Genomic DNA, 20,324 nt, shown 5'->3' with positions numbered 1-20,324 from the left:
TAACTCGCGTTACAAAGTGACGTAGCACACAATTACCAGTTCCTGTATGCATTTTTTTAAAGCATGACCCATCTTCTTATTTTGTCAGTAAATAAAACTTATTTCACACAAATTCCTTTTGCTGTTGATAACCATGCAAATAACTGGCTATGTCACTTAGTAACGTGCGTTACCTTGGAGTGTCCCATAAGCTGACACTCTTTTCAGCACAAGGAAAGTCATTACTGGGGATGGGAGCCCTGTGTTCTGCAGCTCTGCCCCGCGCTGGGCAGATTGAGGTTGGTTTTCGCAGGTAAAATCGCAGTGGAGCCTTTGCGCACTGTGATGCATGAGCAGTACGCAACTATCGGCCATCTGCATGCGTAATCTCAGTTGCGATCCGTAATACCCCTATATACAGGTTCAGTCTCCCATATCTAAAATTCTTGGGAACAGAAGTATTTTTGATATCCGATTTTTCCGTATTTTATAATAATTGCACACCATACTGCGATATCCTGGGGATAGGAGCCAAGTCTATACACAGAATACTTTTATGTTTCATATACTACTTACATAAAGAAGGTCATTTTATACAATATTATTTATAATGTTGTGCATCAAAGTTTGTGTACATTGATACATCAGAAAGTAATGGTTTCACTATCTCAGTTGTGCTCCAAAAATTCTGTTTTTTTGAGATATTTGGATATGGGAGACTGGACCTGTATATCTATATATCTGCCACAGTTATTTACTATTTGTCCTTGTTTAGAGGTTGCAATAGGCTTTTCCTGCACATACTGGGCACGATTTAGAGTTACCCTGCTGGGATAGAAGGGGGGTGTACTGGCTGCCATTACCAGTGCAGAATTGCTTTTCTAGCTGGTACTTGTCCTATCTCTGCTAAACGCCCCCTGGGATTATTTGGTGCATAAGGTGGTGGTTACCTGTCTATAGATGTTTTCATGTCTCCTCCATTCTGCTGCCAATGATTTATCATTAAACGGGAAACAGTGATGACATCTGTCAGTCACGACATCATGCACACGTTACATGCTATATATGCCGCGTGGTGACACGGAATGCTGCATGTGCCCAGTGTCCCCTGGCAGCTACAGGTACTAATGTGAGCAGTGTGGTCTGCAGTAGTAGCCGTTCATGGAATACTGAGCTCTCTGTCTTGTCTCCTAGTCTGAAGACCTCGGCGCCTGCGCACAGTTTGAGAACAGTCGCCACAACAGGAACATGATGCCCAGCTCCAGCTGCGTCTTCCCCACCTTCACCCTGAGGAAGCCTTCTTCTGAGACCGACATCGAGAACTGGGCTTCCAAACACTTCAACAAACACACCCAGGGCCTGTTCCGGCGTAAGGTCTCCATCGCCAACATGCTGGCTTGGAGCAGCGAGTCCATTAAGAAGCCCATGATAATGACCAGCGACCGCAATGTGAAAAAGGAGGCCTGCGAGATATTTAAACTGATCCAAATGTACATGGGTGACCGGAGAGCGAAGACGGACCAGCTGAGCGTGGCGTTAGAGATCGCCACCAAAGGGTGGAGCATGCAAGGGTTGCGGGACGAGCTGTACATCCAGCTGTGCCGGCAGACCACTGAGAACTTCCGCTACGAGAGCCTGGCGCGTGGGTGGGAACTAATGACCATCTGTTTGGCCTTTTTTCCTCCTACTCCTAAGTTTCATTCTTACTTGGAAGGATATATATACCGGCACATGGACCCTGTGAATGATGCGAAAGGTAAGGCACGCGATATACATATATCTTCCTATCCGCTGTCTGTGCCCGTCACACTGATTACATCTGGGCCTATGAATTGCTGATGATATGAATAATATTGTTTTACCACAAATAGGAAATGTCAGCAGGTTAAATGACCAACGTTATAGCTGTCCATGTACTGCCCACCAGACTAGCTCCGCGTTCTGCCCACCGGACTAGCTCCGCGTTCTGCCCACCAGACTAGCTCCGCGTTCTGCCCACCAGACTAGCTCCGTGTTCTGCCCACCAGACTAGCTCCGCTTTCTGCCCACCAGACTAGCTCCGCGTTCTGCCACATGTAGCACATGCACTCTACTCTAGCTCCGCATTCTGCCACATGTAGCACATGCACTCTACTGTAGCTCCGCATTCTGCCACATGTAGCACATGCACTCTACTCTAGCTCCGCATTCTGCCACATGTAGCACATGCACTATACTCTAGCTCCGCATTCTGTCACATGTAGCACATGCACTCTACTCTAGCTCCCCGTTCTGTCACATGTAGCACATGCACTATACTCTAGCTCCGCGTTCTGTCACATGTAGCACATGCACTCTACTCTAGCTCCCCGTTCTGCCACATGTAGCACATGCACTCTACTCTAGCTCCCCGTTCTGTCACATGTAGCACATGCACTCTACTCTAGCTCCCCGTTCTGTCACATGTAGCACATGCACTCTACTCTAGCTCCGCGTTCTGTCACATGTAGCACATGCACTCTACTCTAGCTGCCCGTTCTGCCACATGTAGCACATGCACTCTACTCTAGCTCCGCGTTCTGCCACATGTAGCACATGCACTATACTCTAGCTCCGCATTCTGTCACATGTAGCACATGCACTATACTATAGGTCCGCGTTCTGCCACATGTAGCACATGCACTCTACTCTAGCTCCCCGTTCTGTCACATGTAGCACATGCACTCTACTCTAGCTCCGCATTCTGCCACATGTAGCAAATGCACTCTACTCTAGCTCCGCGTTCTGTCACATGTAGCACATGCACTATACTCTAGCTCCGCGTTCTGTCACATGTAGCACATGCACTCTACTCTAGCTCCCCGTTCTGCCACATGTAGCACATGCACTCTACTCTAGCTCCCCGTTCTGTCACATGTAGCACATGCACTCTACTCTAGCTCCCCGTTCTGTCACATGTAGCACATGCACTCTACTCTAGCTCCGCGTTCTGTCACATGTAGCACATGCACTCTACTCTAGCTGCCCGTTCTGCCACATGTAGCACATGCACTCTACTCTAGCTCCGCGTTCTGCCACATGTAGCACATGCACTATACTCTAGCTCCGCATTCTGTCACATGTAGCACATGCACTATACTATAGGTCCGCGTTCTGCCACATGTAGCACATGCACTCTACTCTAGCTCCCCGTTCTGTCACATGTAGCACATGCACTCTACTCTAGCTCCGCATTCTGCCACATGTAGCAAATGCACTCTACTCTAGCTCCGCGTTCTGTCACATGTAGCACATGCACTATACTCTAGCTCCGCGTTCTGTCACATGTAGCACATGCACTATACTCTAGCTCCGCATTCTGTCACATGTAGCACATGCACTCTACTCTAGCTCCGCGTTCTGCCACATGTAGCACATGCACTATACTCTAGCTCCGCATTCTGTCACATGTAGCACATGCACTATACTATAGGTCCGCGGTCTTCCACAAGCACACTAGCTCCGCATTATACCACCAAGCAGAATAACTTCATAGTTCTTCTGTATAGTCTACAACATGACATGTCTGATGTATTCACCTGTGTACATGAAATACAAAACACATGTAATACTAATAGACACACATTCCATCAGCCAATCCCCATGTTACCAGGGCAGATAGCAGGACCTGCACCAGGCATGGAAGTTTTGCCCACTGATTACTCTCCAAGCTTAGAACCCGGTAAAACAATCGAAATAAACCGGTCTCTTCCCAGAGACCCTCAGTGCAATGTTACAGTACAGGAAGACGGGTGACACTCTCCCCGGGGCCAGCTGGGGTGTTACCTTCCTCGCAGGGGGCTCTGTATCTCTTGGCTGTAACAGTTATGTGGTTGTAAAACTGTTTTTAATGATTGAAGCACTTTTATTATTTGCTCATTTGTCCCGATATGATTGTGGTAATTATGGTTATAGCATGGGGACTGTCCGTCAGAGATGATGCCATGAGAATTAGGTGGCTCTTGGCTTAGTTGTGGGAGAATGGTTTTAGGATTTCTGCAGCACTCAGTATGATTAACATGATGCACGGAGGATCCATCGTCTGCCTCAGCTTCCAGTGTCCCGCAGAGGAATATAGGGTCGCCTGCATGCTGTTTGGTTGGTTGTTGTATGTCTCTAACCTTTATTGATGATGGCTATTTCTATATATGTATAATAGATGGCTTTAAAGAAACTGATGATTTATAAAGGGGATCATGTACGAAATATCAGTCAGCTTGTCTGTGCAGTTGTGGTTCCCACTGCCTTGGATGATGCAAAGCTGACACCAATAGGAATTATTATAATTTTTTTTTTAATGACACCACTAATATATATCCCGACTTCCCCAGCCGAGTACGAAGCAAGCAATTTTTATTTGTGTAAATATGTATAAAGTCACTGGATAAACACTGTTGCAGCAGTTTTAGGGGTTTTGCATAAATGGACGTGTTTTCACTATGCAACCAATCCCACCCAGCCGTAGTCATTAGCGTGCAGCTTACACCGAGAGCACCCGGTACTCCGATCCCTCCAGGCTGCTACATTCGTTATCAGTGTGCAGCTGACACAGACAGCACCCGGTACTCCGCCCCTTCCAGGCTGCTACATTCATTATCAGTGTGCCGCTTACAACGAGAGCACCCGGTACTCCGCCCCCTCCAGGCTGTTACATTCGTCATCAGTGTGCAGCTTACACCGAGAGCACCCGGTACTCCACCCCCTCCAGGCTGCTACATTCAGTCATCAGTGTGCAGCTTACACCGAGAGCACCTGGTACTCCGCCCCCTCCAGGCTGCTACGTTCAGTCATCAGTGTGCAGCTTACACCGAGAGCACCCGGTACTCTGCCCCCTCCAGGCTGCTACATTCAGTCATCAGTATGCAGCTTACACTGAGAGCACTCGGTACTCCGCCCCCTCCAGGCTGCTACATTCGTTATCAGTGTGCAGCTTACACCGAGAGCACCCGGTACTCCGCCCCCTCCAGGCTGCTGCATTCGTCATCAGTGTGCAGCTTACACCGAGAGCACCCGGTACTCCCATCCCTCCAGGCTGCTACATTCGTCATCACTGTGCAGCTTACACCAAGAGCACCCGGTACTCCGATCCCTCCAGGCTGCTACGTTCAGTCATCAGTGTGCAGCTTACACCGAGAGCACCCGGTACTCTGCCCCCTCCAGGCTGCTACATTCAGTCATCAGTATGCAGCTTACACTGAGAGCACTCGGTACTCCGCCCCCTCCAGGCTGCTACATTCGTTATCAGTGTGCAGCTTACACCGAGAGCACCCGGTACTCCGCCCCCTCCAGGCTGCTACATTCGTCATCAGTGTGCAGCTTACACCGAGAGCACCCGGTACTCCCATCCCTCCAGGCTGCTACATTCGTCATCAGTGTGCAGCTTACACCAAGAGCACCCGGTACTCCGATCCCTCCAGGCTGCTACATTCGTCATCAGTGTGCAGCTTACACCGAGAGCACCCGGTACTCCGATCCCTCCAGGCTGCTACGTTCATCATCAGTGTGCAGCTTACACCGAGAGCACCCGGTACTCCGTTCCCTCCAGGCTGCTACTTTCGTCATCAGTGTGCAGCTTACACCGAGAGCACCCGGTACTCCGATCCCTCCAGGCTGCTACGTTCGTCATCAGTGTGCCGCTTACACCGAGAGCACCCAGTACTCCGCCCCCTCCAGGCTGCTACATTCGTCATCAGTGTGCCGCTTACACAGACAGCACCCGAAACTCCGCCCCCTCCAGGCTGCTACATTCGTCATCAGTGTGCAGCTTACACCGAGAGCACCCGGTACTCCGCCCCCTCCAGGCTGCTACGTTCGTCATCAGTGTGCAGCTTACACCGAGAGCACCCAGTACTCCGCCCCCTCCAGGCTGCTACATTCGTCATCAGTGTGCCGCTTACACAGACAGCACCCGAAACTCCGCCCCCTCCAGGCTGCTACATTCGTCATCAGTGTGCAGCTTACACCGAGAGCACCCGGTACTCCGCCCCCTCCAGGCTGCTACGTTCGTCATCAGTGTGCAGCTTACACCGAGAGCACCCGGTACTCCGATCCTTCCAGGCTGCTACATTCGTCATCAGTGTGCAGCTTACACCGAGAGCACCCGGTACTCCGATCCCTCCAGGCTGCTACATTCGTCATCAGTGTGCAGCTTATACCGAGAGCACCCGCTACTCCGCCCCCTCCTGGCTGCTACGTTCAGTCATCAGTGTGCAGCTTACACCGAGAGAACCGGTACTCCGCCCCCTCCAGGCTGCTACGTTCAGTCATCAGTGTGCAGCTTACACCGAGAGAACCGGTACTCCGCCCCCTCCAGGCTGCTACGTTCGTCATCAGTGTGCCGCTTACACCGAGAGCACCCGGTACTCCGCCCCCTCCAGGCTGCTACGTTCGTCATCAGTGTGCCGCTTACACCGAGAACACCCGGTACTCCGCCCCTTTCAGGCTGCTACGTTTGTAACATTGTATTTGCTCATACCACCTCCTCCCTGTGCATTGTGCCTGATAAGAGGTGGACGCAGTAGAGCAATTATTGGATACTGTGCATACGCCAAAGCTGCACTGCGCACTCACGGTGAGACACCAAGCAGGTGTGCCGGGTCCGTGTCTGGGTGAATTCGTACGCAGCCGCAGAGGCTCCAGCGTCTTACGAGAGATGAACATTCTTAGACACCATAGGGTTGCTTAGATGCTCGATGTGCAACCGATATTCCCGATGTTTTCTTTTGTACGCAAGCGCGGATGTCAGACACCTGAGGTGGGCCGTCTCTGTCCACAAGACTTCAGTTAAATCATTAGCATATTTTGGATATGGATTCGCAGCTGCGGCGGGATTTGCGTGCGCCTCTAAAACGAGCCCATTGACCGCATCTGCTCACACACTGACTGTCTGCACAACCATTCCAGCCCTGATCCCAGCATAAGGACATAGAGACGGTCTTGTGATTGGCTGTACGGTTCTTGCATGATAGGTGGTCACTGACTGTCTGCACAACCATTCCAGCCCCGATCCCAGCATAAGGACATAGAGACGGTCTTATGATTGGCTGTAATGTTCCTGCATGATAGGTGGTCACTGACTGTCTGCACAACCATTCCAGCCCTGATCCCAGCATAAGGACATAGAGACGGTCTTATGATTGGCTGTAATGTTCCTGCTTGATAGGTGGTCACTGACTGTCTGCACAACCATTCCAGCCCCGATCCCAGCATAAGGACATAGAGACGGTCTTGTGATTGGCTGTACGGTTCCTGCATGATAGATGGTCACTGACTGCCTGCACAACCATTCCAGCCCCGATCCCAGCATAAGGACATAGAGACGGTCTTGTGATTGGCTGTACGGTTCCTGCATGATAGGTGGTCACTGACTGTCTGCACAACCATTCCAGCCCCGATCCCAGCATAAGGACATAGAGACGGTCTTGTGATTGGCTGTAATGTTCCTGCATGATAGGTGGCCACTGACTGCCTGCACAACCATTCCAGCCCCGATCCCAGCATAAGGACATAGAGACGGTCTTATGATTGGCTGTAATGTTCCTGCTTGATAGGTGGTCACTGACTGTCTGCACAACCATTCCAGCCCCGATCCCAGCATAAGGACATAGAGACGGTCTTATGATTGGCTGTACGGTTCCTGCATGATAGATGGTCACTGACTGCCTGCACAACCATTCCAGCCCTGATCCCAGCATAAGGACATAGAGACGGTCTTATGATTGGCTGTAATGTTTCTGCTTGATAGGTGGTCACTGACTGTCTGCACAACCATTCCAGCCCCGATCCCAGCATAAGGACATAGAGACGGTCTTGTGATTGGCTGTAATGTTCCTGCATGATAGGTGGTCACTGACTGTCTGCACAACCATTCCAGCCCCGATCCCAGCATAAGGACATAGAGACGGCCTTGTGATTGGCTGTACGGTTCCTGCATGATAGGTGGTCACTGACTGCCTGCACAACCATTCCAGCCCCGATCCCAGCATAAGGACATAGAGACGGTCTTGTGATTGGCTGTATGGTTCCTGCATGATAGGTGGTCACTGACTGCCTGCACAACCATTCCAGCCCCGATCCCAGCATAAGGACATAGAGACGGTCTTGTGATTGGCTGGTGGTCACTGACTGTCTGCACAACCATTCCAGCCCCGATCCCAGCATAAGGACATAGAGACGGTCTTATGATTGGCTGTACGGTTCCTGCATTATAGGTGGCCACTGACTGCCTGCACAACCATTCCAGCCCCGATCCCAGCATAAGGACATAGAGACGGTCTTGTGATTGGCTGTACGGTTCCTGCATGATAGGTGGCCACTGACTGTCAGCACAAACATTCCATCCCTGATCCCAGCATAAGGACATAGAGACGGTCTTGTGATTGGCTGTACGCTTCCTGCATGATAGGTGGTCACTGACTGTCTGCACAACCATTCCAGCCCCGATCCCAGCATAAGGACATAGAGACGGTCTTGTGATTGGTTGTACGGTTCCTGCATGATAGGTGGTCACTGCCTGCACAACCATTCCAGCCCTGATCCCAGCATAAGGACATAGAGACGGTCTTATGATTGGCTGTAATGTTCCTTCATTATAGGTGGCCACTGACTGCCTGCACAACCATTCCAGCCCCGATCCCAGCATAAGGACATAGAGACGGTTTTATGATTGGCTGTAATGTTCCTGCATTATAGGTGGCCACTGACTGCCTGTACAACCATTCCAGCCCCGATCCCAGCATAAGGACATAGAGACGGTCTTGTGATTGGCTGTACGGTTCCTGCATGATAGGTGGTCACTGACTGTCTGCACAACCATTCCATCCCTGATCCCAGCATAAGGACATAGAGACGGTCTTGTGATTGGCTGTAATGTTCCTGCATGATAGGTGGTCACTGACTGCCTGCACAACCATTCCAGCCCTGATCCCAGCATAAGGACATAGAGACGGTCTTATGATTGGCTGTAATGTTCCTGCTTGATAGGTGGTCACTGACTGTCTGCACAACCATTCCAGCCCCGATCCCAGCATAAGGACATAGAGACGGTCTTGTGATTGGCTGTACGGTTCCTGCATGATAGGTGGTCACTGACTGTCTGCACAACCATTCCAGCCCTGATCCCAGCATAAGGACATAGAGACGGTCTTGTCATTGGCTGTACGGTTCCTGCATGATAGGTGGCCACTGACTGTCTGCACAACCATTCCAGCCCCGATCCCAGCATAAGGACATAGAGACGGTCTTGTGATCGGCTGTACGCTTCCTGCATGATAGGTGGTCACTGACTGTCTGCACAACCATTCCAGCCCTGATCCCAGCATAAGGACATAGAGACGGTCTTGTGATTGGCTGTACGCTTCCTGCATGATAGGTGGTCACTGACTGCCTGCACAACCATTCCAGCCCCGATTCCAGCATAAGGACATAGAGACGGTCTTGTGATTGGTTGTACGGTTCCTGCATGATAGGTGGTCACTGACTGTCTGCAGAATCATTCCAGCCCCGATCCCAGCATAAGGACATAGAGACGGTCTTATGATTGGCTGTACGCTTCCTGCATGATAGGTGGTCACTGACTGTCAGCACAACCATTCCAGCCCTGATCCCAGCATAAGGACATAGAGACGGTCTTATGATTGGCTGTAATGTTCCTGCATGATAGGTGGTCACTGACTGTCTGCACAACCATTCCAGCCCCGATCCCAGCATAAGGACATAGAGACGGTCTTGTGATTGGCTGTACGGTCCCTGCATGATAGGTGGTCACTGACTGCCTGCACAACCATTCCAGCCCTGATCCCAGCATAAGGACATAGAGACGGTCTTGTGATTGGCTGTAATGTTCCTGCATGATAGGTGGTCACTGACTGTCTGCACAACCATTCCAGCCCCGATCCCAGCATAAGGACATAGAGACGGTCTTGTGATTGGCTGTACGGTCCCTGCATGATAGGTGGTCACTGACTGCCTGCACAACCATTCCAGCCCTGATCCCAGCATATGGACATAGAGACGGTCTTGTGATTGGCTGTAATGTTCCTGCTTGATAGGTGGTCACTGACTGTCTGCACAACCATTCCAGCCCCGATCCCAGCATAAGGACATAGAGACGGTCTTGTGATTGGCTGTACGGTTCCTGCATGATAGGTGGTCACTGACTGTCTGCACAACCATTCCAGCCCTGATCCCAGCATAAGGACATAGAGACGGTCTTGTCATTGGCTGTACGGTTCCTGCATGATAGGTGGCCACTGACTGTCTGCACAACCATTCCAGCCCCGATCCCAGCATAAGGACATAGAGACGGTCTTGTGATTGGCTGTAATGTTCCTGCATGATAGGTGGTCACTGACTGTCTGCACAACCATTCCAGCCCCGATCCCAGCATAAGGACATAGAGACGGTCTTGTGATTGGCTGTACGGTCCCTGCATGATAGGTGGTCACTGACTGCCTGCACAACCATTCCAGCCCTGATCCCAGCATAAGGACATAGAGACGGTCTTGTGATTGGCTGTACGCTTCCTGCATGATAGGTGGTCACTGACTGTCTGCACAACCATTCCAGCCCCGATCCCAGCATAAGGACATAGAGACGGTCTTGTGATTGGCTGTACGCTTCCTGCATGATAGGTGGTCACTGACTGTCTGCACAACCATTCCAGCCCTGATCCCAGCATAAGGACATAGAGACGGTCTTGTGATTGGCTGTACGCTTCCTGCATGATAGGTGGTCACTGACTGCCTGCACAACCATTCCAGCCCCGATCCCAGCATAAGGACATAGAGACGGTCTTGTGATTGGTTGTACGGTTCCTGCATGATAGGTGGTCACTGACTGTCTGCAGAATCATTCCAGCCCCGATCCCAGCATAAGGACATAGAGACGGTCTTATGATTGGCTGTACGCTTCCTGCATGATAGGTGGTCACTGACTGTCAGCACAACCATTCCAGCCCTGATCCCAGCATAAGGACTTAGAGACGGTCTTATGATTGGCTGTAATGTTCCTGCATGATAGGTGGTCACTGACTGTCTGCACAACCATTCCAGCCCCGATCCCAGCATAAGGACATAGAGACGGTCTTGTGATTGGCTGTACGGTCCCTGCATGATAGGTGGTCACTGACTGCCTGCACAACCATTCCAGCCCTGATCCCAGCATAAGGACATAGAGACGGTCTTGTGATTGGCTGTAATGTTCCTGCATGATAGGTGGTCACTGACTGTCTGCACAACCATTCCAGCCCCGATCCCAGCATAAGGACATAGAGACGGTCTTGTGATTGGCTGTACGGTCCCTGCATGATAGGTGGTCACTGACTGCCTGCACAACCATTCCAGCCCTGATCCCAGCATATGGACATAGAGACGGTCTTGTGATTGGCTGTAATGTTCCTGCTTGATAGGTGGTCACTGACTGTCTGCACAACCATTCCAGCCCCGATCCCAGCATAAGGACATAGAGACGGTCTTGTGATTGGTTGTAATGTTCCTGCATGATAGGTGGTCACTGACTTCCCATTCATTCTGAGCCTCGTATCTCCTATTATATGGTGCTATAATCAGGGAGAAGGTGCCGGGGAGGAAATAAGAGTTGGAATTAATAGTGTATATGGTCTCCTCAACATGATCCAAGTTATACATGGTGATGGGTATTACTATGCTTTATATACAGTATATGGTGCCAGCATATTACACAGTGCTGTTCACAAGTGTACTAAGACTTATGTAAGTACTACTACTGTGTGCAATGGACAACTGAGGTGTTATATAGCCACAGTTATCATCCTATTCATATTGTATTTATATATAATGTATATATTATATGCTCTTCCCGTGTCCATCTCATGGGCATCCTCAGTGCATATATCTGCCATTCCTGTTGTATGTATATATAATGTATATATTATATGCTCTTCCCGTGTCCATCTCATGGGCATCCTCAGTGCATATATCTGCCATTCCTGTTGTATGTATATATAATGTATATATTATATGCTCTTCCCTTCTCCATCTCATGGGCATCCTCAGTGCATATATCTGCCATTCCTGTTGTATGTATATATAATGTATATATTGTATGCTCTTCCCGTGTCCATCTCATGGGCATCCTCAGTGCATATATCTGCCATTCCTGTTGTATGTATATATAATGTATATATTATATGCTCTTCCCGTGTGCATCTCATGGGTATCCTCAGTGCATATATCTGCCATTCCTGTTGTATGTATATATAATGTATATTATATGCTCTTCCTGTGTCCATCTCATGGGTATACTCAGTGCATATATCTGCCATTCCTGTTGTATGTATATATAATGTATATATTATATGCTCTTCCCGTGTCCATCTCATGGGCATCCCCAGTGCATATATCTGCCATTCCTGTTGTATGTATATATAATGTATATATTATATGCTCTTCCCGTGTCCATCTCATGGGCATCCTCAGTGCATAGATCTGCCATTCCTGTTGTATGTATATATAATGTATATATTATATGCTCTTCCCGTGTCCATCTCATGGGTATCCTCAGTGCATATATCTGCCATTCCTGTTGTATGTATATATAATGTATATATTATGTGCTCTTCCCGTGTCCATCTCATGGGCATCCTCAGTGCATATATCTGCCATTCCTGTTGTATGTATATATAATGTATATATTATATGCTCTTCCCGTGTCCATCTCATGGGTATCCTCAGTGCATATATCTGCCATCCCTGTCTTGTGATCCATCGTGTCCTGTCGTCTCACCATTCTGTCGGCTCACCCCAACTCTCACCCTGCGCCTGTCCTCCCCAACTGTCACCCTGCGCCTGTCCTCCCCAACTGTCACCCTGCGCCTGTCCTCCCCAACTGTCACCCTGCGCCTGTCCTCCCCAACTGTCACCCTGCGCCTGTCTCTTAGTATTAGTTATCTGCTGACATGTGCTGGGTCATTCGGGTGTATGTCAGATAACGCTGCAGTGTCTCCGCATAGCTGTATGTTGAAGAGAGTATGGAGGCGGCCGTGGGCTGTACAATGACAGAACCATTTCTTCTTAGTGGCATTAAAAGCTTTCACATGTACAAGTAAAAACGACTCCTATCAAAATGTTCCTGTATTTTTCTGAAGAGTTCCATAACTTTCCTGCCCCCCGGGAGTAGGAGTAGATTGTGGATTACTGAGCAGTAGTTGTGATATTTTAGTAATTTGCATGTCAGTCATGGTGATGGGAAGGATGTCTCTTGCAGTAATACTATACAATCCGTATGTAATAGCTGGGTATACTCTGTGCATATTACTAGGCAGGTCCTAGTGCACATATGGAAACATCTCTCCAAACCTCAGGGTCTGATTTTGATGTCGACGCAAATGCCGCCTCCGCGATGGCCCCCTGACGTGTATCTCCAATGCACATTCTGCTGGGCCCCTGACGTGTATCTCCAATGCACATTCTGCTGGGCCCCTGACGTGTATCTCCAATGCACATTCTGCTGGGCCCCTGACGGTGGTGGATGGTCCTTGCTGAGTGTGTACGCTAGTTATGGGCCAGCTGTACTGATAATCCGGCTACTGCTGTCAGAGTGGCTGTTCTCTTCTCTTCTGTATGATGTTAGTGTGGGCTTGTTGGAATCGTGCTGGGGGTCCACTTGCCGCCGGCTCCTAGTCTCTGCCAGCCACCGCCCCGCCATTTCCCGTATGAGTGAGCTAACCTTCCTGCCAGTTATAGGCTACAGTACATGGACACCACCCCTTAGTAACCCCCCAACCACCCCAGTTTCCAATTTATAACATTTCTGGCGTATCCATACACATTTATATTTTGGCCTCTATTCACCACCACAATGGTTTTGAAATGAAACAAACAAGATGTGATTTACCTGCAGACTTTCAGATTTAATTTGAGGGTAATTACATCCAAATCAGGTGAATGGTGTAGGAATTGCAACGGTTTCTATATGTGCCTCCCACTTTTTAAGGGGCCAAAAGTAATGGGACGATCAACTTAAAAGCTATTTCATGGACCGTTGTGGGCTATTCCCTCGTTATTTCATTATCAATTAAGCAGGTAAAAGGTCTGGAGTTGATTCTAGATGTGACATTTGCATTTGGAATCAGTTGCTGTCGACTCTAAATATGAGATCCAAAGAGCTGTCACTATCAGTGAAGCCATCATTAGGCTGAGAAATCAACACAAACCCATCAGAGAGATAGCAAATACATTAGGTGTGGCCAAATCAACTGTTTGGAACATTCTTAAAAAGAAAGAACGCACCGGAGAGCTCAGCAACACCAAAAGACCGGAAGACCACAGAAACCAACTGTGGTGGATGACAGAAGAATTATTTCCCTGGTGAAGAAAAACCCCTTCACAACAGTTGGCCAAATCAAGAACACTCTCCAGGAGGTAGGTGTATATGTGTCAAAGTCAACAATCAAGAGAAGACTTCACAAGAGTGAATATAGAGGGTTCACCACAAGATGTAAACCATTGGTGAGCCACAAAAACAGGAAGACCAGATTAGAGTTTGCCAAACAACATCTAAAAAAGCCATTACAGTTCTGGAACAACATCCTATGGACAGATGAGACAAAGATCAGCTTGTACCAGAGTGATGGGAAGAGAAGAGTATGGAGAAGGAAAGGAACTGCTCATGATCCAAAACATACCACCTCATCAGTGAAGCATGGTGGTGGTAGTGTCATGGCGTGGGCATGTATGGCTGCCAATGGAACTGAGGGCCTGATTCAGAGCCGGACGCTATTTGTGCTCGCTCATTCAGAAAAAGGGGCCGGCTATTTAAATTGAGCGCTCGCTGTTTGCGGTCTGTTGACGCCTCTATGTCTGAGCGAGCGAACGAAACATGCGCTCGCTATTTTGTAAAGACGCCCCCTTGCCGCTTGTATCATACGTCATCTCCGCTATTTATTAGATTAATCGAGTACATCGAAAGGCATCTGAACTGCTCGCGGTGCTTGTGGTTGGATTTTCCTACCGCAATCATGCGAACAGTTCAGGCTAAGAAACAACCAAGTGACGAGGTCGATGACGCTGCTTTGTTAATTATGCACACCCTTAAAACGCCCGTTTTGACCGTTTGGCACGCCTGTGTTCGGATCTCCACTCCCCGTTATCAAGCACCTTCCCCTGTTACCACCCACAAACGCCTCATCCTGTCACTCAAATTAGCAGGCACTCGCAATTTTGCGAACACACGATTTCCAACCGCACTGACTGGTTTGCGCATGCGCATTACGACCCATACACATGCGCAGATGTGCAAACATTCGGAGCGAATGAGCGGCCGCTTACGAGCGGCTCTGAATCAGGCCCTTGTTCCCTTGTATTTATTGATGATGTGACTGCTGACAAAAGCAGCAGAATGAATTCTGAAGTGTTTCGGGCAATATTATATGCTCATATTCAGTCTAATGCTTCAGAACTCATTGGACGGCGATTCACAGTGCAGATGGACAATGACCCGAAGCATACTGCAAAAGCAACCAAAGAGTTTTTAAGGCTAAAAAGTGGAATGTTATGCAATGGCCAAGTCAATCCCCTGACCTGAATCAGATTGCGCATGCATTTCACTTGGTGAAGACAAAACTGAAGGGAAAATGCCCCAAGAACAAGCAGGAACTGAAGACATTTGCAGTAGAGGCCTGGCAGAGCATCACCAGGGATGAAACCCAGCGTCTGGTGATGTCTATGTGTTCCAGACTTCAGGCTGTAATTGCCTGCAAAGGATTTGCAACAAAGTATTAAAAAGTGAAAGTTAGATTTGGGATTGTTTAGTTTGGCCCATTACTTTTGGCCCCTTAAAAAGTGAGAGGCACATATAGAAACCGTTGTAATTCCGTGGTGAATAGAGGCCAAAAGATGAACATTGTGTCAATGTCTCAATATTTATGCACATGACTGTATATATAAGACTGAATAACTGCCGTGTAATGTAACATACACATAAGACTGAATAACTGCCGTGTAATGTTACATACATATAAGACTGAATAACTGCCGTGTAATGTTACATACATATAAGACTGAATAACTGCCGTGTAATGTTACATACATACAAGACTGAATAACTGCCGTGTAATGTTACATACATATAAGACTGAATAACTGCCGTGTAATGTAACATACATATAAGACTGAATAACTGCCGTGTAATGTTACATACATACAAGACTGAATAACTGCCGTGTAATGTTACATACACATAAGACTGAATAACTGCCGTGTAATGTTACATACACATAAGACTGAATAACTGCCGTGTAATGTTACATACACATAAGACTGAATAACTGCCGTGTAATGTAACATACACATAAGACTGAATAACTGCCGTGTAATGTTACATACATATAAGACTGAATAACTGCCGTGTAATGTTACATACATATAAGACTGAATAACTGGCGTGTAATGTTACATACACATAAGACTGAGTAACTGCCGTGTAATGTTACATACACATAAGACTGAATAACTGCCGTGTAATGTTACATACACATAAGACTGAGTAACTGCCGTGTAATGTTACATACACATAAGACTGAATAACTGCCGTGTAATGTTACATACACATAAGACTGAATAACTGCCGTGTAATGTTACATACACATAAGACTGAATAACTGCCGTGTAATGTTACATACATATAAGACTGAGTAACTGCCGTGTAATGTTACATACATATAAGACTGAATATCTGCCGTGTAATGTAACATACACATAAGACTGAATAACTGCCGTGTAATGTTACATACACATAAGACTGAATAACTGCCGTGTAATGTTACATACACATAAGACTGAATAACTGCCGTGTAATGTTGCATACACATAAGACTGAATAACTGCCGTGTAATGTTGCATACACATAAGACTGAATAACTGCCGTGTAATGTAGCATACACATAAGACTGAATAACTGCCGTGTAATGTAGCATACACATAAGACTGAATAACTGCCGTGTAATGTTACATACATATAAGACTGAATAACTGCCGTGTAATGTTACATACATATAAGACTGAATAACTGCCGTGTAATGTTGCATACATATAAGACTGAGTAACTGCCGTGTAATGTTACATACACATAAGACTGAGTAACTGCCGTGTAATGTTACATACACATAAGACTGAATAACTGCCGTGTAATGTAACATACATATAAGACTGAGTAACTGCCGTGTAATGTTACATACACATAAGACTGAATAACTGCCGTGTAATGTTACATACATACAAGACTGAATAACTGCCGTGTAATGTAGCATACACATAAGACTGAATAACTGCCGTGTAATGTAACATACACATAAGACTGAATAACTGCCGTGTAATGTAACATACACATAAGACTGAGTAACTGCCGTGTAATGTTACATACATATAAGACTGAATAACTGCCGTGTAATGTTACATACATATAAGACTGAATAACTGCCGTGTAATGTTACATACATACAAGACTGAATAACTGCCGTGTAATGTAACATACATATAAGACTGAATAACTGCCGTGTAATGTTACATACATATAAGACTGAATAACTGCCGTGTAATGTTACATACATACAAGACTGAATAACTGCCGTGTAATGTTACATACATACAAGACTGAATAACTGCCGTGTAATGTTACATACATATAAGACTGAATAACTGCCGTGTAATGTTACATACATATAAGACTGAATATCTGCCGTGTAATGTTACATACATATAAGACTGAATATCTGCCGTGTAATGTTACATACATATAAGACTGAGTAACTGCCGTGTAATGTTACATACACATAAGACTGAATAACTGCCGTGTAATGTTACATACATACAAGACTGAATAACTGCCGTGTAATGTTACATACATACAAGACTGAATAACTGCCGTGTAATGTTACATACATATAAGACTGAATAACTGCCGTGTAATGTTACATACATATAAGACTGAATATCTGCCGTGTAATGTTACATACATATAAGACTGAATAACTGCCGTGTAATGTTACATACATATAAGACTGAGTAACTGCCGTGTAATGTTACATACACATAAGACTGAATAACTGCCGTGTAATGTTACATACATACAAGACTGAATAACTGCCGTGTAATGTAGCATACACATAAGACTGAATAACTGCCGTGTAATGTAACATACACATAAGACTGAATAACTGCCGTGTAATGTAACATACACATAAGACTGAGTAACTGCCGTGTAATGTTACATACATATAAGACTGAATAACTGCCGTGTAATGTTACATACATATAAGACTGAATAACTGCCGTGTAATGTTACATACATACAAGACTGAATAACTGCCGTGTAATGTAACATACATATAAGACTGAATAACTGCCGTGTAATGTTACATACATATAAGACTGAATAACTGCCGTGTAATGTTACATACATACAAGACTGAATAACTGCCGTGTAATGTTACATACATACAAGACTGAATAACTGCCGTGTAATGTTACATACATATAAGACTGAATAACTGCCGTGTAATGTTACATACATATAAGACTGAATATCTGCCGTGTAATGTTACATACATATAAGACTGAATATCTGCCGTGTAATGTTACATACATATAAGACTGAATAATTGCCGTGTAATGTTACATACACATAAGACTGAATAACTGCCGTGTAATGTTGCATACACATAAGACTGAATAACTGCCGTGTAATGTTGCATACACATAAGACTGAATAACTGCCGTGTAATGTTACATACACATAAGACTGAATAACTGCCGTGTAATGTTACATACATATAAGACTGAGTAACTGCCGTGTAATGTTACATACATATAAGACTGAATATCTGCCGTGTAATGTAACATACACATAAGACTGAATAACTGCCGTGTAATGTTACATACACATAAGACTGAATAACTGCCGTGTAATGTTACATACACATAAGACTGAATAACTGCCGTGTAATGTTGCATACACATAAGACTGAATAACTGCCGTGTAATGTTACATACATATAAGACTGAATAACTGCCGTGTAATGTAACATACATATAAGACTGAGTAACTGCCGTGTAATGTTACATACATATAAGACTGAGTAACTGCCGTGTAATGTTACATACATATAAGACTGAATAACTGCCGTGTAATGTTACATACACATAAGACTGAATAACTGCCGTGTAATGTTACATACACATAAGACTGAATAACTGCCGTGTAATGTTACATACATATAAGACTGAGTAACTGCCGTGTAATGTTACATACATATAAGACTGAATATCTGCCGTGTAATGTAACATACACATAAGACTGAATAACTGCCGTGTAATGTTGCATACACATAAGACTGAATAACTGCCGTGTAATGTAGCATACACATAAGACTGAATAACTGCCGTGTAATGTTACATACATATAAGACTGAATAACTGCCGTGTAATGTAACATACATATAAGACTGAATAACTGCCGTGTAATGTTACATACATATAAGACTGAGTAACTGCCGTGTAATGTTATATACACATAAGACTGAATAACTGCCGTGTAATGTTACATACATACAAGACTGAATAACTGCCGTGTAATGTAGCATACACATAAGACTGAATAACTACCGTGTAATGTAACATACACATAAGACTGAATAACTGCCGTGTAATGTTACATACATATAAGACTGAGTAACTGCCGTGTAATGTTACATACATATAAGACTGAATAACTGCCGTGTAATGTTACATACATATAAGACTGAATAACTGCCGTGTAATGTAACATACATATAAGACTGAGTAACTGCCGTGTAATGTTACATACATATAAGACTGAGTAACTGCCGTGTAATGTTACATACATATAAGACTGAATAACTGCTTCTAACACCAGATGTCATTTTATACGATTAATGTTGGAAAATGTATTTCTACAATAAATCTGATAAGTAATGTTTCCGTAGGGTGACTTATTGGCAGAATACAGCCGCGGCACCACAACAGTCCCTGCAGCCTCTGCCATAGATGAGTAAGATGACTGTGCCCTTATTGGCTGACATGACGGAGCCGCCCCCTGGGCTTCTGCTGTGGTGGTTACTATAATCTGCTCCCCTCTGCCAATACACTGTCCCCCCTTTCTACCTTATCCCGCCTGCTGCAGGACATAAGCAGACAGGTGGCAGTCTAGGATTGGATAAGTGACTATCACTCAGGAATGTCAGCCTCCTAGTCCAATAATATGCAGATCAGGCATCCAGAGCCTCAGCCTAATGTATGCACAGTACCTGCAGACTATCACTCAGGAATGTCAGC

General features: G+C 46.2%; 1 protein-coding gene across 1 annotated transcript in view; it reads left to right on the top strand.

Annotated features, from left to right (window-relative positions):
• ARHGAP39 (Rho GTPase activating protein 39) overlaps nucleotides 1-20,324 on the top strand; it is a 162,053-nt gene that overhangs the window by 7,914 nt on the left and 133,815 nt on the right. The window contains exon 2 of the mRNA XM_088457168.1: nucleotides 1,174-1,735. Within this exon, the coding sequence (XP_088313294.1) occupies nucleotides 1,174-1,735 (562 nt within the window). The remainder of the gene's footprint in view (nucleotides 1-1,173; nucleotides 1,736-20,324) is intronic.

Source organism: Taudactylus pleione, unplaced genomic scaffold (genome assembly GCF_031769625.1).
Source record: "Taudactylus pleione unplaced genomic scaffold, aTauple2 ptg000742l, whole genome shotgun sequence".
NCBI lineage: Eukaryota > Metazoa > Chordata > Amphibia > Anura > Myobatrachidae > Taudactylus > Taudactylus pleione.
The sequence above is the reverse complement of the archived record's forward strand: the minus strand, read 5'-3'. Positions and strand labels throughout refer to the sequence as shown.